Source organism: Musa acuminata, chromosome BXJ3-3, assembly GCF_036884655.1.
Source record: "Musa acuminata AAA Group cultivar baxijiao chromosome BXJ3-3, Cavendish_Baxijiao_AAA, whole genome shotgun sequence".
In the NCBI taxonomy this organism is placed as follows: Eukaryota; Viridiplantae; Streptophyta; class Magnoliopsida; order Zingiberales; family Musaceae; genus Musa; species Musa acuminata.
The window spans coordinates 27,783,524-27,807,500 of NC_088351.1; the positions used below are offsets into that span (position 1 = coordinate 27,783,524).

A 23,977-nucleotide genomic window follows, 5' to 3' on the forward strand; every position below is an offset into this window, starting at 1 on the left:
AAATGTATAAAAGAAGGGGCTCTTAGACAATGTATACAAATAATCTCACATCGATTAGCAATGGCTCTCTATTGAGATGCAAGTGGTATAAAAGAAGGGCCGCTGCTAATAATAAACTCGTACCTTTCTCGGCCTTTTGGCTAAGATCAAGTGTAGTATCTGTTCTTATCAGTTTAATATCTGATATGTGGGTCATCGACCCACTATGATATTAAATTAATTTCTTGTGGGGGAGGGTTCACCGTAGTGGACCCTCACGTGTCGCCTATGCGTTGCACTGCTGAACGAGCCTAGCGCATCTCGATCAAGTCAAATGGTCAAACATTCCAGCCATAGTGATTGTTGGAAATATGATAGGAGAATTAAAAAATCATCCATTTCAGCCATATTTGTTATATATATATGTATATGTATATACATATATACATATACAAATATATATGTATATATATATATATACATATATGTATATATGTGTATGTATATACATATATGTATATATGTGTATGTATATACATATATGTATATATGTGTATGTATATACATATATGTATATATATGTATGTATATAAATATATACATATATATATATATGTATATATATGTATGTATATATGTATACATACATATACATATATACATACATATATATGTACACATATATGTACATATATATGTACATACATACATATATATATGTACATACATACATATATATATATATATATATATATATGTATATATATATATATATATGTACATATATATATATATATGTACATATATATATATATATGTACATATATATATATATATGTACATATATATATATATGCACATACATATATATATGCACATACATATATATATGTACATACATATATATATATATATATGTATGTATATATACATACATACATACATATATATATATACATACATATATATATATACATATATATATACATATATATATATATGTACATATATGTACAGTGTCATCAATTAGGTTAAATGATTAAGATGAAGTGAAAAAAAGGCCCCAAACGTGTCCTTGGAGAGTTTTCAGATTAATGATTTAGTTGACGACATACAATGTCTCCTTTTGAGACTAAGAAAAAATGACTAGGAAAAGAAGAAAGATCAAGAGATTAATTAAACTGTGATTGATTATATATATAAATATAATTTGATGATTTTTTATAATTCTCCTATCAGATTTCCATCAATAATAGTTGTGGTTGAAATGTTTGACTATTTGACTTGATTGAGGCGCGCCAGGCCCATGCAATAGTGCAATGCATAGGCGACGCATGAGGATCCCAATGGCAAGCCATGCAGTGAACCCTCCCCCACAAAAAATTAATTTAATATCATAGTGGGTTGATGACCCACGTATCAGATATTAAACTGATAAGAACAGATACTACACTTGATCTTAGCCAAAAGGTCGAGAAAGGTATAAATTTACTATTAGCAGCAGCCCTTCTTTTATACCGCTCCCATCTCAACTGAGAGCTATTACTAATCAATGTGGGATTATTTGTATACATCGTCTCAACGGAGAGCCCCTTCTTTTATACATTTGACGTTTCATTATAATGATAAGTATTATTTGTATCGATTCAATTTGATATGGATCTCTATGTATAAAATATTTTCAGGTATAGTCGAGAGGTCTTAGACGATCGATCTTACACAAAAATCAAGATGAGTGAAGTTTCAAATGTGCTCCATGTGAAGTAATAAGATAAAATAAAGAAACAGGATGGGTTGCAGCCATTTGCGTGGAAGAGGTGCATCATTGCAACCTCCGTGCAATATGGAGGAGAGATCTACCATCTCCCCTTATGCCTATATAAAAGACATCAAGATGCAGAAGGAAGGATTCATCCATCCGGTGCAAAGAGAAATATAGAGAAAGAAAAAACAAAAAGTGAGAAGAGAGAATTATTTTTGTGCTTTCCTCTTTGGTTTATCCTTTTTATGAATTTTTATTTTTTTATTTCTCCAATTACAAAATAGAAGATATAATGTTTCTTTTCTTGTATTACAAAGAAGTTTGTACTTCCGTATTTTTATATGAATACCTTCTAGTTTTTTTTGTGAATGTTTCCTACAACCAATTGAGGATTTTATCATGTTAATTGGTGTTATTATTTTAGTTGATTTTGATATTTGATTTTATTATTTTAGATTGATACTATTTACCCATATTCATTTTTAGTTTTAGTTTTAGTTTTTCTTTTTTCAATAATGGTATCATAGACAAAGATTCAAAAAAATTAAAGGTTGCAAAGTTATTATTTATGATAAATTGGGTTCAAGGAGGAATGCAAATCAAGTAAAATAATAGTAATAAAGTTTGAGATCAAAAAGTTCAACCAAAATAATTTTTCCCTACAAAAGATGAAGATACGGGTAATTCTAAGGAAGGATAATTGCTTGACAGTAATTAAAGACATATTCAAAAATTTCATAAATGACAAAAAGTGGAAGGAGATGAATGACAATGCAATTGCCATGTTATACCTTATATCTATAGTTGGAGTTTTATTCGATATCATAATAAAGATAAAAACAAAAGAGATCTGGAATACTCTGATAATGTTATATAAAGCCAAGTCACTTACAATATGATCTTAAAGAAAATGTTTTGCACTTGTCGTATGTTAGAATCCACTTCATAATGGATCATATCCACACTCTTAATAATTTATTCTCCCAACGGAGCACCCGTAGGTGTCGCCCGTGCAGTTGCCTACCTGTGGCTCGTGGGCTACCGATCGTTGGTCACTGTAGATGGCCAAGGTTGTAAGCAGCCTTTGGCCATTCTGCAAGCACAGTAGGGGTAGCAACAATTGCTGCCCTTTCTCGGCTTTTGTGTTAACAATTTTGACGATAAAATTCTTCTTAAAACATAACACACGCAGTTTAAAATCAATCTTTCGTATAAAAATTGGCTTTGATACCGCTATTAGGAAATCTAGGAATGACATCACATGCATACCAGAAGAACAAAAAATAAAAATCCCCAAAATTTTCAAAAAGGTATTCATGGTCATGTGAAGATTGGTACGTAAAAACTCGTAAAACTTAAATTCACGTGTAAGATAGTGTTTTACTTAGGGAGATTGTATATGTCTGAATTTCTACAGATCTATCTGATTGGATGAAGGAGTTCAAGTGTCCTCATACTATATAGTGGAATATAATCCTTTGGACTTATCTATCCTCAGTTACCATATATCTATAGTCTCTCATCCATCTAATATTTCAAATATCGTATATTGAGCATGGTGCTGTCAAGCCCATACGGTTTCTCCTCGAGTCTCACTCTAATCGAATTCTCTTAGAGAACTCTTTTTCTCTCATTCTGAATGACATTAGCCAAGGATTTGTCTGAGCAAGAATACACAGGATATTCCTCTTATGATACCGAGAGCGGATGATCCTCTATCGACATTTAATAGCCCTCGTAAGATTGATTACCACTCTCAATGACCGGTTGTACTAAGATTTGAAACTTTCAAATCTATAAGTTTGGTATCAAAGAGTGGATTACTCATATAGGACATCCTTGATATCTCAAGTCTAAGGACAAGATATACTACTAGGATGACAGAATCACTGTTTGATAATGAGGTATCATCAACCATCCAATATTCTGTAAGCGGATCAATCAGTGAACTTATTCTCTAATGAGCACATACACTGTATCCCTGGTGTCCCTACACGAGCAACTATGAGATCGACCGCCTCCATCATATGTACGAGTATATAGTATACTAGTTTGTTCGGTTATCTCGATGTTCCTCTTGAGTAACCTATGACTAGGATTATTTAGAGTCTATGTTTAAAGGTGAATCAGTCTCATTATCGTGATCTTATCACAATTCGATTCTTATTTCACAGATTCATAGACATCACAATATATGCAACCAGCAATATAAAGTGAGAGAATACCATAATAATAATAAACAACAAGACTATGTGTTATGTCACACATGTTATCACTTTTGTGATTAACTTATAAGACATCTATGACTAGTAGAATGAGCCTTCCACTTGGCCCAAAACAGTCCTAACTCAGGCCTAGTTGGTCCCTAATTGAGTTAGCAGGGTTACACCCAAATTTAACTCAAATTAAGACCTAACTTCGATAATAAGGACTTAAACAATTATAAGACAGTAAATCTAAGTTGTATGGCTTATCATTTATTTATCCAAACTCCCGACTAACTTCCGGTACATCGTCCGAACCTTCGACGTATCGCTCGATCCATCAGCAAGTTGACTCTTGCAACTTTCGAACTTGGCACAACGTCCGATTCTTCCGACTCAATGCTCATTTTTTAACTTTGACCCAATATCTGATTTTTCTTACTTCAATCATTTTATCTTTTATGATCGAAGTTAGTCTTACATTGCTTTTCTCAAATAGCACATTATATCGTAAACTCATCAATTAATTTCATCATTAAAATTTAAGATTTAATATTGATATGATTCATTACGATATAGATTCCACGATATAGATTCCAATATACAACGAGTGTAAAACATTTTCCTAAAGAAGATCATGTTGGAAGTGACTTTGGCTTCATATAACCTTGTGAGAGTATTCCAGATCTCCTTTGTTATTATCTTGATTGTGATACCAGATAAAACTCCGTCTATTGATATCGGGTATAATATAGCAATTGTATTGTCATCCATCTCCTTGCACTTTTTATCATTTGTGAAATCTTTAAATCCGTATTTAATTACCATCGTTTGTTAGAATTGCTCTTATCTTCATCTTAGGGAGAAATTACTTTCATTGAACTTTTCGATCTAAAACTTTATTACTATTATTTTACTTTTAGTTGATTTGCATTCTTGCTTGAATTGACTCTCCCAATTTATCATGAATAATAACTCTATAATCTTTAATTTTTTTGAACCTTTGTCTCTTATATTATTATTTAAAAAATAAAAACTAAAAGTAAAAGCGGATGTGAGTAAATAGTATCAATCTAGAGTAATAAAATCGAATATAAAAAATAATTAAAATAATAACACCAATATATAACACGATAAGATTCTCAATAGGTTGAGGGAAATATTCACGGCCAAACTAGAATGTATTCATTGTAAAAAAAATGTAAGTAAAAATTTCTCTCTAATACAAGAAGAAACATTATATCTTCTATCTTGAATAGGAGAAATAGAAAAATAAAAATTCACAAAAGGGATAAACCAAAGAGGAAAGAACAAAAATAATTCTCTCTAGTCACTTTTTGTTTTCTCTTTCTTTTTTTCTTTTTTTTTTTCTCTATATTCCTCTTTGCACTAGATGGATGAATCCTTCCTTCTATATCTTGACGTCTTATATAGGCATAAGGGGAGACCGTAGATCTTTCCTCCACATCGCACCTTGCATGCAAAGTTGCAACCATGCACCTCATTCCACATAAATGGCTACAATAGCTTGCAACCCTTTTTTCTTTATTTTATCATATTACTTAGAGCACATTCAAAACTTCACTCATCTTGATTTTTGGATAAGATCGATCGTCTAAGACCTCTCGATTATACCTGAAGACATTTTATACATAGAGATTCATATCAAATTGAATTGATATAAATAATACTTATCATTATCATGCTTATCAAACGTCAAACGTATAAAAGAAGGGACTCTCCGTTGAGACGATGTATACAAATAATCCCACATCGGTTAGCAATGGCTCTCTGTCGAGATGGGAGCGGTATAAAAGAAAGGCTGTTGCAAATGGTAAACTCATACCTTTCTCGGCCTTTTGGCTAAGATCAAGTGTAGTATCTGTTCTTATCAGTTTAATATCTGATACGTGGGTCATCGATCCACTATGATATTAAATTAATTTCTTGTGGGGAAGGGTTCACCGCAGTGGCTTGCCACTTGGACCCTCACGCGTCGCCTGTGCGTTGCACTACTGCACAGGTCTGGCGTGCCTCGACCAAGTCAAATGTTCAAACATTTCAACATGCTGTCAATTAGCTCTCATTCCTCTGCCAATTAGCTTATGTGCTTACAAAAGTCCTCGTCTTGGGAAAATGTAGTAGTCGATTTGGAAAAAGAACAGACTGTAATAAAAAGATAAATTAAAAGTCGATTGGGAAAAAGAATACAGACTACAGTGTCAAGAATATTCATTCTTCTGCCTTAATCATTGTTTAATCCAAAAAAATTTCCATTGTCACTAATAAATTTTTTTTGAGATATATTTTTGAAAAAAGTTTTTTTGTTTTCCTTCGATTGTCCCATTTGATACTATTATTTTTCTCTAATATCTTAAATATTATTTATGTGAGAAGCAGAAGCTATAGAAAAAGATAATCACAATGGGTGAAAATGATAAAATCTTACGATGGGATGAAAGTGGTCGCATTGAGTTAGAAATTATCCGATTGAAGTGACGAGATGAAGACAATCATGACGAGACAAAAATGAAGAGATAAAAGTGACCACAATGATGGGATAAAAATGAGACCACAATGATGGGATAAAAATGAGATAGCTGGTTGATAATACTAACAAGAACGAGAAAATGACGATGAGTATCATTTAACATATTAGAGGAAAATAAGGGTATCAAATTAGAAAACAAAAAATTGAAGACATCATTAAAAAATAATACTTTTAAAAAAAATCATCCAATTATATTTACATATATAATCAATCATAGGTTAATTAATCTCTTGATCTTTCTTCTTTTCCTCGTCATTTTTCTTAGTCTCAAAGGAAGGCATCATATCCGTATATCCGTACGTAGTCGACTAAATCATTAATCCCAAAACTCTTCGTGGACTTTCACGAACATCACGTTTGGGGCCATGCAGCAAGCGTGTGTGCTTCAACATTTTTTTCACTTCATCTTAATCATTTAACCTAATTGATGAGTGTTGTTTCCAATACGTTATATATATATATATATATATATATATATATATATATATATATATATATATATATATATATACTTCCTATAAAATTTCGAAAGGTCACATAGTTTAGCTAAGATCGAATCCTGTCTTCCTCACATATTTCTGAAAAAAATTTATTAAAATAATTATAATATATTAAGAAAAATCTAATTTCTACAAGGAAACATCATTATTACGAAGTCAACGTATATTTAGATAGCATATTATATATATATATATATATATATATATAACAAATAAATTTGGGGCTAAGAGAGACCCGGATCAGCAAACAAATCGGATCCGATTCACTTCTTGATCAATTTGAATCCGAATCCGAACGTTTTAGCGACCAAGCGAATGCATTTGAATATCTTCGACTCCTCCCTCTCTCTCTCTCTCTCTTGTCTTCGGTCCATCTCCGGGTGAGGGGATAAGTAATGAGTATGGGGGCGACGAAGGGATCCGGACGGGCAGATGAACGTGCTCCGACGAGCATAGGAGGCATTCGTGGTAGCGGCAATCGAGCTCGTCGCCTTGACAACGACCACTTCGTCTTCTCCGAATGTAAGTCTTCATCTTTTGCCCGGTTAGTGGCTCCTCTCTCCAATTTATATCAGACCCTAATATCCCTCTCAAATGCAAATTGGATACTAACCCCTCTCTCCAATTTATATCAGACCCTAATATCCCTCTCAAATGCAAATTGGATTAGGTTTAATACGTGCGAATTAAAGAAAAACATTACATAAATTTTAATCGAACATAGAGAGACGAATTCACGGTCTGCTATGATGTCATGATGGAAGTTTAGATTGGGTGAAATGGTCCGATCAATATTAAGCTCTAACATTTTTTTAATCTTTTTCAGAAAATCGATCTTTTTTTTTTTGGTTTCTTAGTTTCTTCAGTGTCTCCTTTTTCGCATCTTTGGGTTTTCGGCCACCAATTGGATCTGATTTCATGCCTTTGCCAGTGTATATGTCGATTTTGTTTGTGATTTGAAGTCTCTCGATAACTAAATATGAAGAGCCTAAGGCTCTTCTGCTACCCTTTCTCCGTATTATTTCTCTTAAATATGATATGATTGGGAGTTTGTCTCTGTTTATAGTACTAAACTCCCGAGAAATAGTTGTCAACAGCTCAATATTATTACAAATTAACATAATCACAATTCTTAATATCAAATGAACAATTAAGAGAATCAATAATAAGACCCAAAGTAGTTGACATAATATATGTGTAGGATATACAGAGCTTTATTATATCATTTAAGATGATTCCTTGTGATTCTCTACTTTCTCTAGTTGTCATATGAACTACTACACACTCTTCCAAGAGGGAGGGGGCAAAAAAAATTCATTTACTAGAAAAAGAAGAGGCGTTTAAAGAAGGCATTTTTATATGGAACTTCGAGCAGTAATTTGCTACATGTACTTACCACATCAAATTGAAGCAGTGGAAAATATACATGCGAATGTCTTCATCAGAGAACGAAGATACGTATCTTATGAGGGCCGGTTCGACTGCATCGGGACTTGAACCGGGATTGGTCCGCCAGTCCCGGTGCCGCCGCAGCTCCTGCACGCCATCCGGCCTGACCCGGCACAGGTCCGGCATCCGACGTCCCCGTCCGACCACCGCGAGCATAGGCACGTGATGCGGCCGGTGCCATTGCACGTCGTGCATCGTGGCTGCTTGCCTGATGTCGGGCGGTGGACCACGGCCGACCTCACGATCATGGCTCCGGCGATGATGCCCAGCCCGGCAGCCAGCTGCGATGCGAGGACCAGTGGGCCGGCCATGGGAGAAGCCTCGTCGCGGCTGGCGCCCAAATCGCTGCACCTGGGAACTGATTGCGTTTGGGGGAGAAGTTATTTGAGAGGGAGGGAAGGTAGCGGCGTCACGAGGGTCGCCGGGGTTGCTTGCCCTCTTGTGGGAAGAAGAGGGCGGGCTGGGTTTGGATGGTGGTGGATTGGAGAGTCGTGTGGGGGCTTCGCTGTAGACGAAGGGCTGACACACATCTCCACCGCTCCACCGTGGGCAGAAATCCATGACGCAGCAGGCGGCCGTCTCCCCCATTTTGGCTGGAGGATCAACCTGTTGGGGCGCACGGTTCGAAACCAATGGGAGGTCCCTCTTCGGTGTTTGGTCTCTCAGCCAAAGCGTTCTCTCTTTGTAAGACTTTAATCGCTTGGGAGTGGAAAGGGAATTCAGACTGTCCGTTTCGGACAAGACTTGGACCATATCCGGTTCTAATCTTCTCACTAAAAGTTTCTTATTTGTGACCCCAAATTTACTATTTATAATTTTATGTTTTAATTTCCAAATTATCTTTTTAAAATTTGATGTAAATAAAAAGGATGAAATAAAAGGTTGTGGGGGGAAAGAAAAAAGAAAAGAAAAATATGAAGAGATTGTCATTATTTAAAAAAAAGACCATGAATAGTAAGATCTAAATAGATAACTAAAATCTAACCAACCGAAACGATGATTTTATTATCATTGATTCAAACTTAAACATTTTAGACTATTTTTTCAGATATATCAGACTAAAGAAATTGATTCTTCCATGGAATTCAAACTTCAAATGTGAATATAGCTTTTACAGATCAGTTAACCTCCCTCAGTTATTCTCATCTGTTTTATGACTGAGAAAAGAAGACTCCCTCGAAATATCAAATCCAAGTCCAGAGTTGCTCATCTGTCAACTGTTGTTGATTTATTACTGTGTGTAAGGGCATCGAATAAAACATGAATTTGATCAGAGTTATTGCCATTTATGATTAACTAGTAACTTAAACGTGAGGCTCGCAGAGTGAGAAATTCTCACATTTTTATGATTAAGACTGCTCAATCTTAAAAAACCTGTTCATAGTTCAAACATATACTTCTAAAACTGTTATTCGAGACATCTCTTCACACTTGGAGACTTCATATGGGAGAATATAGTATTCAATACTCTATTACTAACTAAGAGAATTCTTATTTACTTCCAAAAGCTGCATTTTGTTTGGTTGGACCTTATTACAGCTAAATATGGGGAATTCTACTCATGGCACATAGAAGCCAGAGAGAATTTAGTTTGAAGATGAAGATTTCTATGTGAGAATGTTGAAGAGATTAAGCAAGGTGCCTCAAAATCTATTGGTAATGGTACTACAAATATTTCTATTTGGAAACCAACTTTTCTATTTATGAATTTGGCTTTCAGACATCAGAAAGTTGGTGATTTTATTGATGACTTCTTATGTATATCTAATTTTGAACATAGCATGGCACCATGTTGCTAGGATCAAACAGATCTATTTGTACCTGGGAGGAGTGTTTTCCTGAGCAACCTATACAAAAGTTTCACCCCAGCAACAGATTGGCTTGTTTTTGCCTTCTGCTTTAGTCAAGACAATTAATTTACTTGATCTTAGGTTGACTTGCCCAGTAGAATATGTGATCTAATTCTATAAACACATCCGATTCTCTAAAGTTTAGACAAGATCATAGTCTGTCTATTTACTTGCAGGCCCGCCAACATATCCTAGCCCTGTCTCTTAACTCACATGCAGGTTCAAAATCCTCATACATCCTCTGATTTTGTTTTCTCATTGACCTCCATAATCTGAAAACTGAATGATCTTCGATGAACAAGTCAGGACCTTAGGATTTTGATTGTATGAATGCTTCAATCTTATGAGAGCAACTTGTTACTGGGATCAATAGAAAAAATATGATGCAAAAGAGAGCTTCCTTTTCATACCATGTTGGGTAGCTTCCATGAAACTTCCCAGGGATTTGTTCCATAGCTAGCTTAGTGATTTAGTTATGAGCAATACTTGAAATAGTGTTTCTGAAGCAGGTAGAGATTTATTTTTTTAATTAGATGTCCCATCAATGAAAAGGTGATGATGGTGACTTAGCCAACCATGATGTTTCCAATTGCCACTTGATTGCTGACTCCATTGTTTTGGATTCAAACAAATAGTACTGACTAAAGAAAAATTTCTCTCAGAGTTTTCTGGTCTCCATGACCTTGATCTCTTGTCATTATGTGCTCTCAAGTTCCTAGCATCTGAGGCACTAGCACATTCAAGCAAGTTGACTGAATTATCATGATCTTTAATCTCATGCTACCTATGAACAACACTGATACATTGAGAAGCAAAGCCAGTTGCTCTAGAGTATTCTTGAAACCTCTCTAAAACCTTTTCCCCTATTGTTAAAGTTAGCTCCATTTTTAAGCTTTTCACATGTGATGAGAATGTGTTCTTAAGGAAAAATAATTTGATCAGGTTTTATTAGGTGTGTCTGTGGTGTACTTTATGTTTTATCTGTGATTTGTCTGGGAAACAAACTTAAATGGTAACATGTAGTTTTCAGCAGAGATAAGAAGATGTCAGGCTAAGTTAAAATGGCATTTATCTATTGAATCCTACACAATGTGCTCATACTGCAGAGTAATTATGCTAAAGAGAACCATGTCTACTATACTGATGACAAAAGGATTTATTTGATACTAGAATTAAAGTGCATGAAATACTGGTTGGAAAAGCTTAAGGAAGAATTGCATAAGTCCCCTTCGACTCCATCATTGAGTTCTTTTTCTTTGTGAAAACTAAAATAGTGTGTAGATTGTTCAGAAAGTTATATCAGTCTCCTAATATACCCAAAAAAATTGATGAGCTAGTTTTTCACACATGCAGTTTTATATGTCTAAAGAAATCCAAATTTAGAATTGATGCACTTCATCATGCAACTTGAAGTAAAAGAAGAAGCAAAAATATTGAAACATCAAAATTTTATAAGGATATGCATTAAGAATTAAAAGAAAAAGAAAAATTAATGCTTGAAATTTTGACATACCCAACCCGCTTGAATAGACAAAAATTGATGTCTTTTTCAAAAGCTTGAGAGACTCCACCATCTTTGGCTCTGATTGTCACCACAATCGATCCATTTCTCAATCAGACAACTGTTGTCATGAAAGACACACAAATGGTGGATAGTTAACTAAATTACTTAGTAGAAGAGTAGAAGAACCAAAAGGAAAGTAGAAAGTGCGGACTAACATCTAGGTTACCAATTCAACAAGTTTTCTGATGTGTTGCCTTCTTCTGATCTCATGACAACCTCTAGCCTCTCTCCCAACAAGGTTCCATCCTCTCCAAACTTAGAAAATTGAATGGGTCCCTTCTCTTGTTGCACCTTCCATCATCCTCACAAGACTCCAGACCAGGTCATTATCCTTCAAGGCTATTAAATTCTTATACTGACATAGCCTATTCCCATCAAAAGAAGCAAAATATTTATTTCAATTCTCTACCTTTTCACCTAACTTTGACCTCTTCCGATCACTCATTTCTGTTCATATTGGTGGAATTAGTTCTCCTAATAATTAAACCAACAGAGCATGGCTCCTATTCCTAGACCAAATTTCTTGACTTGTTTAAGCTGTGACCCAATCAAAGAACCATTTCATTTACTCTGAAATCATCCTCCTATCAGAAGCCAAAGTTACATGCTGAATGATGTTATATCTTTGTATATTGAAGGAATCAAGCATATGCTGGTGCCACCCACTCATAATATTGGAAAGATCAAGAGCCTCAGAATTGCTCCACTCATTGGCGGCGTTGCTCTTTCTCCTTCAATTCTTTCTTGCTTGAGACTATAAGGTAGCAAGACACTTCAATTCTTGTAGCCCGCCTGAGTTAAAGAATCAGGAAGCATGGGCAGAAATGTGGAGGAATCTATCGCTCTCCATGCTAAATATGAGGTATGTTCTCGTAGAAAGATTTCTAGATGTAGAAGCTCTTCCTCCAGTTTACATCCTGAATTCTGACAGAACAACTCCGTGCAGAGTTTGGAAGGAAAGGATTGCCAAGAGTCGATCTTTAGCTCGATGCCCAAATCACCTCTACCAAATTCAAGACCAAATAGCATGGTTGTCAAGGTAAATATCTCATCTTGCTCTGCTTCAGAACTTCTTAGGAATGTAGAAGAAGCGAAGTTGTACGAATACTGATTTGCAACTTCTGTCGAACACCGTGCGTGCGATGAACACCAGAAGGTATGTCCTCGCGAGTTCATTCCTCCCCACATCGTGGCCGAGGCCATATCCACACTCCGCGGCCTCGATCTGAGGTGGTCAGGGCCGATAACCCCAACCGAGATGCAGTACGTGGAGCAGTACGTCCTCGCGAAGTATCCGCAGTACTCTCAAGGCCTGATCGAGGAAGGCGACAAGAACGACTTGTACTCCGCCTACTGCAACGACAAGTCCCCAGGCGGAGCAAGGGAAGCTTCCTGCTCTCCCTCCATGGCCAGCAACCACCCCGACCTCGACATGACTCGATTGGAGCCGTCACGCCTCCTCGACATCCTCGCCAGGAAGTCCTCCTTCCCTGGGAGCTTCATATCGATTCCGGAGATCCAAGCTCAGAACCGCGTTCTCAGACACTGCGGCCTCACCGACGAGGACTACGTCGTGCTCTTCGCGCCGAGTTACCGAGACGCCATGATGCTGGTCGGGGAGAGCTACCCCTTCTTCCGTCACAACTACTACATGTCCATCCTCGACGAGGAGGCGGACTGCGTGCGGGAGTTCGCGGCGTACAAGGACGCGAAGGTGATCGCGGCGCCGGCGACATGGCTGGACCTCAGGATCAAGGGCTCGCAGCTGAGCCAATACTTCAGGAGGAAGAGCAAGCAGAGGCCCAAGGGGCTATTCGCCTACCCGGCGGAGGCCAGGGGGGCGCGGTACTCGATGCACTGGGTCTCGGAGGCGCACCGCAACTCGTGGCACGTGCTCCTCGACGCTGCGGCGCTCGTCGTCGGGGAGGATCGGCTCAGCCTCGCCCTGCACAGGCCCGACTTCGTGTTGTGTACGCTCGACAACACCCACGCCAACCCTTCCAAGGTCACCTGCCTTCTGGTGAGGCGGAGGGCCTTCGACACGACGCTGCCTCAGCTCGAGGGTTGAGTTCATCCTGCACATCTCCTGTTAAGATTCGTGTTAAAGGATGAACGGCTCATGATCAAATTCGAAGAACGCATAGACTGCATGTCTTCCTAGAAGCGAACAAGAACAAGCGCTTTTACATGTCTATCCTTTGACAGTGTGAAAATAACAAATTTGCCCTCACCCCGGTAAACTTCATATTAATTTAACCCTCCATAATTACCTCGATCTGTGGAGTTTATGCACACGAGATGATCGATCAAATGACGAATAGAATCCCCATGACGAGATCGAAACCTCCTCTCATCGATGGATCACACCACTCCACACCACCATTCTTAATGAAAATAGAGAGATCCACTAAATGCAGATGAGAAATCACGCAAATTTGTGTGGTAAAAAGGTCGAACAGCTGGTGGACGTTGCATCATCTCACAGTCCTTTTCCTCGAGCATCACGATGAGGGAGAAGACGAAGGCACATTGATCTCTACCGGGGAACATGAACAAACACAAGGCGTGGAAGACGAGGACAAAAAACTAATCTTGGACATGGCACATAACACAATCCTGCCAAAAAACTTGCTACCAATTGCTGCTGTAGCTGAAGCTTATCTTGCTCCAGTCGCCGAGGTTGGAATCAGCCATAAGTACATTATAATGAGATAATAGACTAAAGATGTAGATTGCTTTCATGTACATAATTACTTATAATTATGGCTATAATCCACAGTAACAAAAGAAAATGCTAAAAAAGTTTTAAGGAAGAGGAAAACTAATGTACATCATCATCATCGGCACTTGAGACTGATAGGAGTGCCGGTGAACCCTGTCCTATCGTCACCACTGCAGGTCGATGCAAGTGTTCACACTTAAGTTGAGCACCATAGCCCCGACGCCACCGCCGTTACCTTTCATTTTGGCGGTGACATTACGCCTGTGGTCGGGTCGCCTCCGGGCTACCGGTTCAACGACGTTCGAGCCGCAGCGGAACGGCCAGACCGGGCTGGACCGGCCGACGTGAACCCCGTCTGCCCGGCCCGGCCTGGCGGCCCATTTCCTCGCGCCCGCTGCCGCCGAAGCCGACGGGGAGGCGGGCTTGGAGGACTCCCCGCGAGAGCTGCTTCGCGAGCAGGGAGCGCTGCTGGCCTTCCGGCCGTAGGCCGCGGCCCGGGGTCGGCCGCCGGAGGTCGTGGCGCTCCCGGCGGAGCGGCTCCGGGAGAAAGGCCAGATGCCGATGTTGAGCACGGCGGCGCCGCTCCTCCGGTCCTTCAGCAGTTTCCTCTCCTCCGCTCCCTTCCTCTCCGCGACCTTAAACATGTCCTTCCACCGCTTCGACTCCGAGGTAGACGAGCACGCGGCGGATGCCGTAATGGGCTTCGGTGCCGGCGGCGGAGGCGGAGGCTGCTGAACTGGTTCGGTTTGGCGTGCGGCGGTCCGGGTGTGGCCAGGCAAGGGGAGGGACAGGAGGCCGAGGGGGAGGAGGAGGCCGTCGGAAAAGAGTTCGTCAGCGGTCAGGAGCTGGGGTTGGTGAGACGAGGGGTTGGCATCGATCCAGAACTCGAACTCCGGTGAAGGGGATGCGCTCCTGTTGCGGTTCCTCCACCCGCTGCTCGGGCTTTCTACTGCTGCTGACGTACCCATGAATGCAACAAGAACGCATGCAAAGATAGAACGTGAGAGAGAGAGAGAGAGAGAGAGAGAGAGTGGGGAGGGACAGGGAGTCTTAAAGGTGGTGGGTGAATGGAGTTCACGGGAAGTGCAACAACACGGCATCAAGAGAGAGCGAGAGAGAGAGAGAGAGAGAGAGAGAGAGAGAGAGATTGTCAAACGTGGTGGGTGGGAAGGAGTTTCGAGTCTTCGAGTGTAATAAAGGCTGTGTTGTATACAATGATGTTACTCCATACATGGGTTTGCTGATTTTAAAGGACCATGATAAAAGAAGCACATGGGGAAGCGGCCCACGCGCATCCACAATGAAGAAGTATTAAATGTAGGAACCCAAAAGCGTACACAATTTGTCAGATGTTTATGACTAAGAGACAGATAGCTTCTCTTTTATTATTATTATTATTGTTATTATTTTGACTTTGAGGTTGGTTTGCTAATAATAAATCCTAATAATAAAAAAGGAAAGAATTTGTAGGTCTAAGGTTAGATTTAGATTTGCATAATATTATGAGTTATACTAATGTAATGATCAAATAAAATTGAATGAAATCAATGCAATCAAATCAAGCTCAATTAAGTAGGAAGGAGAGACAGGGAAGAAAGGTAAGACATCTTCTATCTCTTCTTTGTCGGCCACTTATATTTCCATATCGCTTGTTTGGGGTACATGGAAGGCAACAGTGTGGCATGCCCTCTTCGAGCAACGAAAGGTCTAACAACACAAGAAGCAGGTTGAGGGGCAGGTGTTTGCATTAATGAGAGTAATAACCGGAACCAAATGTAGAGGGCATGTAGAGGTGGTGAGACCTGAAGGAAAGAACAGCAGACTGGACATGAGCTCAAGGATAAAAGTTGCCCTCAATGATGCTCATCTGTAGGTAACCCAATTCCCTCACCTCGTCCATCTCTCATCTTCCTCATGAGCTCTTGTTTAGCTGTCCCTAATTCAAATAAATCCAAAGATAAAGGCTCAAATTATCATGATTTTGCTTCCTAACTATGCTCTGTTATCTTTAGTAGCCAAAGCTGCATTATGGGAATGGCCAAACTTGAGGACGCAGAATAGGAAACTGTGGCCATGTTTGCAGCACTATTTATCTTCTTCCCTAGTTCCCTCCTCTGTTCATGGCACTTTTGCCACCGAATACAAGGAAACAGCAGCAATCATTTCTTGCTGCATCCTTCTCTTCTTCTTCCTCACCACACCAGACTCCAAACAAGGCTGAGGGAGAAGAAGACATGCCTAAGCTATGCACTTATGGCACTCCCAGTCTTCTTCCGGCCTACCTCTTGGAGGACTTCATCTCCTTGTGCACCTTCTTCACCTCCCATCCCTTGCACTTGGCCTACTTGCTGCTCTTCTTACCTTACCTTCTCCACTTGCTCTCGTTCCTCTCTCCCCTCCTCCTCTCTACTTCGATCCTCCTGTTGGTTCTCCTCACGGTCTCCCCCTACCTAGACGAGGCGCCTCCGGCGGCGGCGCCACCGGATTTCCTCGGTAGAACTTGCTGCGTCGTCCTCGACGTTCTCAAGGACAAGCTCCAAGACAATGGGGAACTCGACCTGGTGGAGCAGTTTACGTCGATGGTTCTGTCACCGATCGATAATACCAGGCCATTTGGTGAGCTCGTGGAGGGCGCTTGTTCTGGTCATGAAGCAGAGGAGAGGCATCCAGGTCAGGTAGGGAGCGGAGAAAGCAGAACTCCAGCCACGGATGGCGAGAACCTCGTACCCATTAATGGAGTAGCAGAGCATCCCAAAGGGCGTGAAGCTGTGGAGCACAAGCCGGGGGCAGGAGAACATCTAACAAGATCCATGTCGGAGAGAAGAACGCACAGCATCAGTGGAACCACCGAGAGTCTTCAGAGGTATGGATCGGTGAGGAAGGAGAGAGAGTGGAAGAGGACATTGGCTTGCAAGCTCTACGAGGAACGAATGACGCACAAGCTGTACAAACAGGGCAAGGTGGGCGAAGGTGGCCAAGAGATGGATCTGCTCTGGGAGGCGTACGAGGCTAATGCTGGTGAGGCAGGCGCTCGAAAGAAGAAGGCGAAGAAGAAAGCAAAGAGAGCTGATGTTGGAGAAGAAGAAGAAGAACAAGAGGAAGCAGCAGTCGGGCAATTGTGTTGCCTTCAAGCACTGAGGCTATCTGCTGGTAAGATGAACCTGGGAATGAGGAAACACAATTTGATGAAGATATCTAAAGTTCTAAAGGAAATGAAGATGTTTCATAGTGGCAGTAAGTCATAAAATTTAGCTAATAAATGATCTGTTAATTCTGTAAAAAGAAATATAGTGCTATCTATCAGAATATTTTAGTTGCTCTTTGAAGTATTACCCAACTCTGCTACTGGTTTTGTGCGTTTTGGCAATATTCTCACTAATGACATCTTCTTATCATCACCTGATGGGATCAATTAAAAAGTTGTGGGTCAATGTTTTCTTACACCTCTAGTACGATGCTTTTCTTTAATGAAAGAAGCATCTTCTACTAGCAATTGGCTTGAAGAACATCACAGCTTTGGCCGGAAGAGAGTACTGGCAGATGTTATGCATCCTATATTATTGATCACAATATGACAACATCACACTGCCAAGCAGAGTTGCCCCAGAAATTTTTGATCATTAAGGACACAACCTTTTCTAGCAATGATTTATGCCACCTACAGCAGCACCATGAGAACCCCATTTATCTCTCTCTCTCTTTCTCTCCAGTCATCACGCATTGTCTCCTCTCAAAGTGACTACTTTCTCCCCTCTCTCCATCATGATAGCCCTGCTTAACTTTTCCTGGTTTTTTGCAGTTGATTAAAACTATTTACACTGCTAGATAAATGTTTGCCTTAGCCTTTGATCTGACTACATCCACCTCAATGCATTTACATTTCCTTTCCTCAGTACTAAAACTGCAGTCCTACTTATTGCAGCACTATGGGAACAGCTTTACATAAATATGACGTACTCAACCGAACCTCAATGCTGCAACAGTTCTGTGAATGTGTCGCAATTTGCTCAATGGTTATGCTTCCTTTCTATTAGTTTGCACTGCTGCATTTGGTAGATACAGTATCAACCTTAGCATGCAGAGGAGCTGCTACAGAAGCAGCAGCAATAGACAACCACTGTCATCAATCCTAATGCCATTGTCAAGATTATTATTGTCTATATATATTATTTTGCTTTCTTAATTAATTTTAAATTTGTATCTTGGTTTTTTTATATTCACTCTTATTTTAAAATTTTTTATGACCTCTCTATAAGTTTTACCTACATACAAAAACCTTTTCTTTTATAATTAGAATTTAACTCATAAGGGCATACATTTTTCATCTGTATTATTGTCACAGTATGAAGTCTTTTATGTCTTCATGATAACCAAAAAATAAACATCATAAAAGATGAAATTCATGAAGGATGTAGGTGAACATACAACCATGACAATGAAATTTGCATGCTTATGCTAAGGCTTATGACAGAAAAACTAAGGCTGGCAAAAGTATTTACTTCATTCTGATCTAGAATTAGTTGCAAGAAGCCTTCATATGTACAGAATTAAATAAAATGGCCTATCCACCCAAAAGTTAGGACAAGCAGTGCTTCAATTCATGGGTCTTGTTGTCTGCTGACTAGTTTTCAGAATCATTTTACTCGGAACAATTTTTTGCTGCACATATTATCCAGGAAAGTGTGAAAACTCACCTCTAGCTGTGTCAGTGTTTGAGTTCCTGAAGCATGCCTTGTTGCACCTTAATAAATTTAGTTGGCCTAGAAGTCACATCCACAGATAAAGTCTGGGAATCCCAAATTCATCCGCAAGAGACTTGGTGGATCATAAGAATGATTAGAGAAATTGAAGTAGGGGTATTTAGTGGTTTGAAAATTCTGTCTCATTTGAAAGTTCTGTCTCTGACAATATAGTTGGTTCTGGGTCTATAGTTTCTCCCATGTCCTTGGTCTTATGCAGAAGGAAAGTTCCTGAAAGAATTGTAACAAACCCGCAAAGTTCCGTGACAATCTGTGATGCATTCTGTGAAGCCCAGTCCTGGAAACAACAAATTAGGTTAAGTATGGATGAAATGTGGGAGAAGGTTTAAACTGCATCAATCATTTAACAACTAATTTAAACTTGATACCAAAATAAATATAATATGATCAGAAGAAGTAATAACTAAATGATAAAAGATTTCCTTATTACCAAAACAAAGTTTTTGCAAAACCTGGAAAAAAAGTAATAAAAAATGATTGCCAACTGAGAGACACATGGAATGTCAAACTAATGACCAAACTTGATAGACAGGTAAAAAAATTAAATTGCCAAAACTTAAAGAACCAAGCATCAAAATCTTAATTTCAGAAGAACAATGTATGTTTTTCCCAAAATGTCAGTGTGACGAGGATGTCTCTAAGAAAAAAAGTTTGCTGGCATATGTTACAGTGTAACATGAGAGCATAATATCAAATACAAGAATTAGACATTCTTAACTCGACTTTTATTCACAAATGGGCTACAAGGCATATTAGGCTTAAGAATAAGAAAGAAAAATACTAGAATAGATGTGGAAAGCATTTCACCTCGTAGATTACCTTGAACATGATCATGCTAGCAAATATAGTAAGAGATGTGAACATCACATAGTAGACAGGAGAAATCACTGCAGTATTGAAACTGTCCAGAGCCTGCACATTGAAGGCGTATGTTAAAAGTTCAAAGCACTAGGAAGAATTACAAACTTACAAGTGAATTTGTAGTTTTTCTTGTCCAACCATTAATTTTGCATTCAAAGACACCAAACAGTTGATGAAGGTCCAATATAAAATTGGAGAAACTTCATGTAATATACAATATATATTGGAGCAACCATTTTCCCAGCAACTTTATTTTAACCAGAACTCCAGGACTGCCAAAAAATCCAAAATTGATAGGAAAGATACTGTATTACTTAGAAAATCCAGAACTGCAAAATTCCAAATCCTTGATAGCAAAGATATGATTAAGTTCCATTATCCAATTTTATTTCTCCAATAATCATAAATCACAGATGTGCATATTGCATTGGATTTGCATGATAAAGTTGTCCAATTACCTTGTTTAGGTAATTCAACTGCAGGAGACAACAAATGACCACAACAGCCGTGAAAAACCATGTCTGAGCAAATACAAATTGATTCATTCCTGAAAAGGTAAGCTTTAAGGCAATGGCCAATGCTTTGACACCCATAACCTGTGCAAACATATATATAATGAACAAGATAATTTGTTTAGATCAAATCTTGCTGTGAAAGCAATTGAACATACCGTCAAAGAACCCATCAATGAGCAAATTCCAACATATATGATCATATGTGTTTGACCATAACGTGGAACAAATCTGATAATTAAGACTAATACCAGGATGACAACCACACATGAATAAACAATGAAACCTGTAAAACAAAAGCTACTAATTAGAAATGGTAGAGATAGAGATCACATGGCATAGCACAAATATATAGTGTACATACTACAGATATATTTTACAGCATTATCCAATTCAATTGTGTTTACAGTAAATAGTCACTCAAAATCTATACTGAGTGTTATCGCAATAGAAAATAGTGAATGTAGTTATCTTTTGTGGCAACTAGAAATGTCGGTACCTGGTTCTGTAGCTAGGTACCAAACTTCTTTCACTGACTCAATGTTTTTCTCTTTTGGTGCATGTAGAACTATACTTGTAGATCCCACAACACAAAGAACACAACCAAGGACACCAAATATGTGGAGCTTCTCATCCAAAACGAAATGTGCTAGTACTGCACTGCACGAAAATAGATTTAGGGAGAAACAAGATCATATAATTATCGAGAATGGACTTTACTAGAAGAGTCATATGGCACCATACCTGACAATGATACTCAAAGCTCCCAAAGGAGTAACAAGTATTGCTGGAGCGAATGCATAAGCAGCAAAATTAGCTATCTCACCAACAATCACTAGAAGACAAAAAAGCCAAAGCAACACATCTAAATGAGCAAGAAATGGGAGATAAAGGGGCTCAAGAAGAGCTAATGATTACTGAGGATAATCCCAGTATAGGACATAGAGTCACAGAAACTTAAATAACAGATGGCAATTATCAGATTTCACATACAAATTCCCCACAGTATCAAAATTATATTAAAAATGGCAATAACTGATCCGATTAGATGTTATCGACAGCTATCAAAAAAGAATTGGCACAATATCTCCACAATCTTCTTGCTAAAATTACTATTGACAAGATAAAAAAGAACATCCTTTAATTAGCAATGACAATCCAGGATAAGAAAATGATATATCATCACATCAGCTAATATAGCTGTAGAAGATCTAGGTGAGTCACATCAGACTGACTAAAATGTAGGTAGAAGGTTGCTAGAATTAAACACAGATATTTACCAATGCAGGTGGAATCTGATTATTTTGGAAACCACATCTCCTAGGGCATTAACCAAATTGCTGCGAGTGGTTGACAGAATCAATGCATATGTAACAATGCTGATGTACAAATTAAGTGGTGAAACTAGAAATTGGGATGAGTTAATTTTTGTTGAGTTCAGGATCCATTAGTTACTAGCTGAAATAGATTGGTCATTAAAATTAAAACCCACGTACAGCCCACTTAAGTGTGACCCATGTACAGCCACACTTAAGTTTGAAACAACCCAATGGAATTGTTTATGTTACATAAAATAAGACAAATGTAATAGATATTAGATAATAAATACAACAGAGAGAACAAATATCAACAAGGTCTATAGGTTTTCCAATTTGATGGAAGTCATTGCTCTGGTGATGATAGTTGTTAAATAATATATCAAACTTTCTGAGCTTAACAAACTAATTGATAAGGAAGAACTAAATAATATCACATTTTATTGATAAGGTCTAAGCTTCAACAAATGTTTTAATCATTCATACGATCTGTCTATAATGTCATGTTTTTTATTAAAAAAGAATCACTTTGTATGATTGTCACTTCTGACATAAGTATAATGACAAAGTTGAAGGATAAAACTAAAAGCGTGGTTTTCCTAATCAATAGGTTAAATAATTGAAAGCAATGTTAAAAATGAATTTGTCTCCAAAAATTTCTTCACCTTGTTACTCCGTGTCCATAAACTCCACATATTTATCTTATTTCATCCTATATGTTGAGCCTCCTACTATTCCCTCCTCTTTCTCGCTATCTACTTATCTATCGATCTCTTTTTCTTTCAATATATGCAAATCAAAATGCAGTCACCTCTGGATTGCATTGATTATGAAGTTTTTGTCTTAAAACATACTGATACAGTTAAATTCAGCAACAAAAGGAGCAGAGAGTAGACATTAGTTAGATCTTTGTGAAAATTCAATATTACATTGATAGTACATCAATGGATCTTTGCTGTGACCATGATCTCATCAGGGGCCAAATTTTGCACTAGAACATTAGCATGTTGATTACTACAAACACTTCCACAACTAAAAGGGTGCCTACACATTTGCTCAGAAGTATTTATAACTTTCAGAAAAGATCAATACTAAAAAAAACATAGAGGCAAAACCTGCAAGTAATTGGGAATGCATAACGTAACAGAATAAAATGAACTACTCATAATGGAACTTACTAGTAATCATTCCAAGCCACCATAAAGGCTCATATAAGTACGAGAACCCTCCAGATCCTGAAAGAAGAAAAGCAACTGAATTATATGTTTAACCACGTTGAAACAAATTATGCACTTTTGTTCCTAAAAGTATGTACTCCTGCGTTTTTGACATCTAGAAGATTAGATCCCTGAACCACATATAAGACGTCTAGTGAACCCAAATGCAATATGCAAGAAGAAAAAATAAATTCGGAGTCCAACCAAAATTAATGATGAAATATGGAAAAATAAGCAGAACCTGCTCTGACACCGTACATCCCTGCCTTCTTCAAACCTATCTTCTTTACTATAAAGCTTGACCCGATGAAAAAGCTCGAGGAGAGGGCCAACGCAAATCCCCGAATGTTGTCAGAAGACATTTCCATTGCAGGAGCCTGAATTCCCACCCTCCAAGTGACGTACTCAACAAACAAGAGCTTCAAAAGAACCAAACCTTTGTCGAATTGCTCCACGTAAACCAAGAATCCTCGGAATAACACAAAGAGGAACCACTGTTATGTGATTTCCCTCATCAGGAAGACAGACGAAGACAGAAGCATTGTTTTCCTACGACCGGGAAATCACATCAAACGCCCATGGATCGAAAGGATTCCGTTTTCTGCAAGCGAGACAAAATCGCGAACGACCACAACATAGGAAAGATCGGAACTTTGTATTCCTTGATTCAACAACGCCTCAAAAGCCCATCAAACCTATCCAAAACGGCGTCTCTCTCTCTCTCATTTTT

At 38.4% G+C, this 23,977-nt stretch overlaps 5 protein-coding genes, 2 non-coding genes and 1 pseudogene across 13 annotated transcripts in view; 4 read left to right on the forward strand and 4 right to left on the reverse strand.

Moving 5' to 3' along the window:
- Positions 1–119: 119 nt before the first annotated feature.
- LOC135634455 (U2 spliceosomal RNA) lies at positions 120–304 on the forward strand (annotated as a pseudogene).
- Positions 305–1,267: 963 nt separating this feature from the next.
- On the reverse strand, positions 1,268–1,463 carry LOC135634444 (U2 spliceosomal RNA). The gene has a single exon (XR_010495361.1). It is a non-coding gene; the product is annotated as a U2 spliceosomal RNA (small nuclear RNA).
- Positions 1,464–5,787: 4,324 nt separating this feature from the next.
- On the forward strand, positions 5,788–5,984 carry LOC135634441 (U2 spliceosomal RNA). The gene has a single exon (XR_010495358.1). It is a non-coding gene; the product is annotated as a U2 spliceosomal RNA (small nuclear RNA).
- Positions 5,985–8,331: 2,347 nt separating this feature from the next.
- On the reverse strand, positions 8,332–9,220 carry LOC103978426 (uncharacterized). The gene has a single exon (XM_009394219.3). It carries the CDS (start codon positions 8,754–8,756, stop codon positions 8,460–8,462), a length of 297 nt encoding a protein of 98 aa, XP_009392494.2. The 5' UTR covers positions 8,757–9,220; the 3' UTR covers positions 8,332–8,459.
- Positions 9,221–12,410: 3,190 nt separating this feature from the next.
- Positions 12,411–14,110, forward strand: LOC103978427 (uncharacterized). Of its 2 annotated transcripts, none has more exons than XM_009394220.3 (3): positions 12,411–12,721; positions 12,791–12,898; positions 13,013–14,110. In XM_009394220.3, the coding sequence occupies exons 1-3, from the start codon at positions 12,674–12,676 to the stop codon at positions 13,925–13,927; spliced, it is 1,071 nt and encodes a 356-aa protein (XP_009392495.2). In that variant the 5' UTR covers positions 12,411–12,673; the 3' UTR covers positions 13,928–14,110. The 2 variants fall into 2 exon arrangements, with proteins under 2 accessions (XP_009392495.2, XP_009392496.2); XM_009394221.3 differs by having other exon boundaries at positions 12,414–12,721; positions 12,806–12,898.
- A 464-nt stretch (positions 14,111–14,574) lies between these two features.
- Positions 14,575–15,826, reverse strand: LOC103978429 (uncharacterized). Its single transcript, XM_009394222.3, has one exon. It carries the CDS (start codon positions 15,679–15,681, stop codon positions 14,746–14,748), a length of 936 nt encoding a protein of 311 aa, XP_009392497.2. The 5' UTR covers positions 15,682–15,826; the 3' UTR covers positions 14,575–14,745.
- An 875-nt stretch (positions 15,827–16,701) lies between these two features.
- On the forward strand, positions 16,702–17,918 carry LOC103978446 (uncharacterized). Of its 2 annotated transcripts, XM_018822890.2 has the most exons (2): positions 16,702–17,444; positions 17,536–17,918. In XM_018822890.2, the coding sequence occupies exons 1-2, from the start codon at positions 16,702–16,704 to the stop codon at positions 17,717–17,719; spliced, it is 927 nt and encodes a 308-aa protein (XP_018678435.2). In that variant the 3' UTR covers positions 17,720–17,918. The 2 variants fall into 2 exon arrangements, with proteins under 2 accessions (XP_018678435.2, XP_018678434.2); XM_018822889.2 differs by having other exon boundaries at positions 16,702–17,918.
- Positions 17,607–23,977, reverse strand: part of LOC135632944 (probable magnesium transporter NIPA2) — a 6,639-nt gene continuing 268 nt past the window's right edge. The window contains exons 1-9 of one of the 5 annotated variants that reach the window (XR_010494852.1): positions 23,489–23,977; positions 23,209–23,265; positions 21,459–21,549; positions 21,214–21,374; positions 20,873–21,000; positions 20,661–20,798; positions 20,149–20,253; positions 19,276–19,618; positions 17,607–17,742 (exon numbers count right to left, since the gene is read on the reverse strand). The exon at positions 23,489–23,977 is cut by the window's right edge and continues 268 nt beyond it. Coding sequence is in view for 4 of the 5 variants with exons in the window: in XM_065141861.1 (XP_064997933.1) it covers positions 19,442–19,618; positions 20,149–20,253; positions 20,661–20,798; positions 20,873–21,000; positions 21,214–21,374; positions 21,459–21,549; positions 23,209–23,265; positions 23,489–23,615 (984 nt within the window). In the remaining variant the exon portion in view is untranslated. Of the gene's footprint in view, positions 17,743–19,064; positions 19,619–20,148; positions 20,254–20,660; positions 20,799–20,872; positions 21,001–21,213; positions 21,375–21,458; positions 21,550–23,208; positions 23,266–23,488 lie in introns of those variants that run through there. The other 4 variants (XM_065141863.1, XM_065141862.1, XM_065141861.1 and 1 more) reach the window with 4 other exon arrangements.

What these genes read in the sequence shown, in the direction of transcription:
- LOC103978427 (XM_009394220.3), top strand. Translation starts at nt 12,674, where the DNA reads ATGGGCAGAAATGTGGAGGAATCTATCGCTCTCCATGCTAAATATGAG. An exon ending in CTCTCCATGCTAAATATGAG is followed by an intron (nt 12,722 to 12,790) that starts GTATGTTCTCGT and finishes GAATTCTGACAG; the next exon opens with AACAACTCCGTGCAGAGTTT. An exon ending in CAAATAGCATGGTTGTCAAG is followed by an intron (nt 12,899 to 13,012) that starts GTAAATATCTCA and finishes GATGAACACCAG; the next exon opens with AAGGTATGTCCTCGCGAGTT.
- LOC103978429 (XM_009394222.3), bottom strand. Translation starts at nt 15,681, where the DNA reads ATGCCGTGTTGTTGCACTTCCCGTGAACTCCATTCACCCACCACCTTT.
- LOC103978426 (XM_009394219.3), bottom strand. Translation starts at nt 8,756, where the DNA reads ATGGCCGGCCCACTGGTCCTCGCATCGCAGCTGGCTGCCGGGCTGGGC.
- LOC103978446 (XM_018822889.2), top strand. Translation starts at nt 16,702, where the DNA reads ATGGCACTTTTGCCACCGAATACAAGGAAACAGCAGCAATCATTTCTT.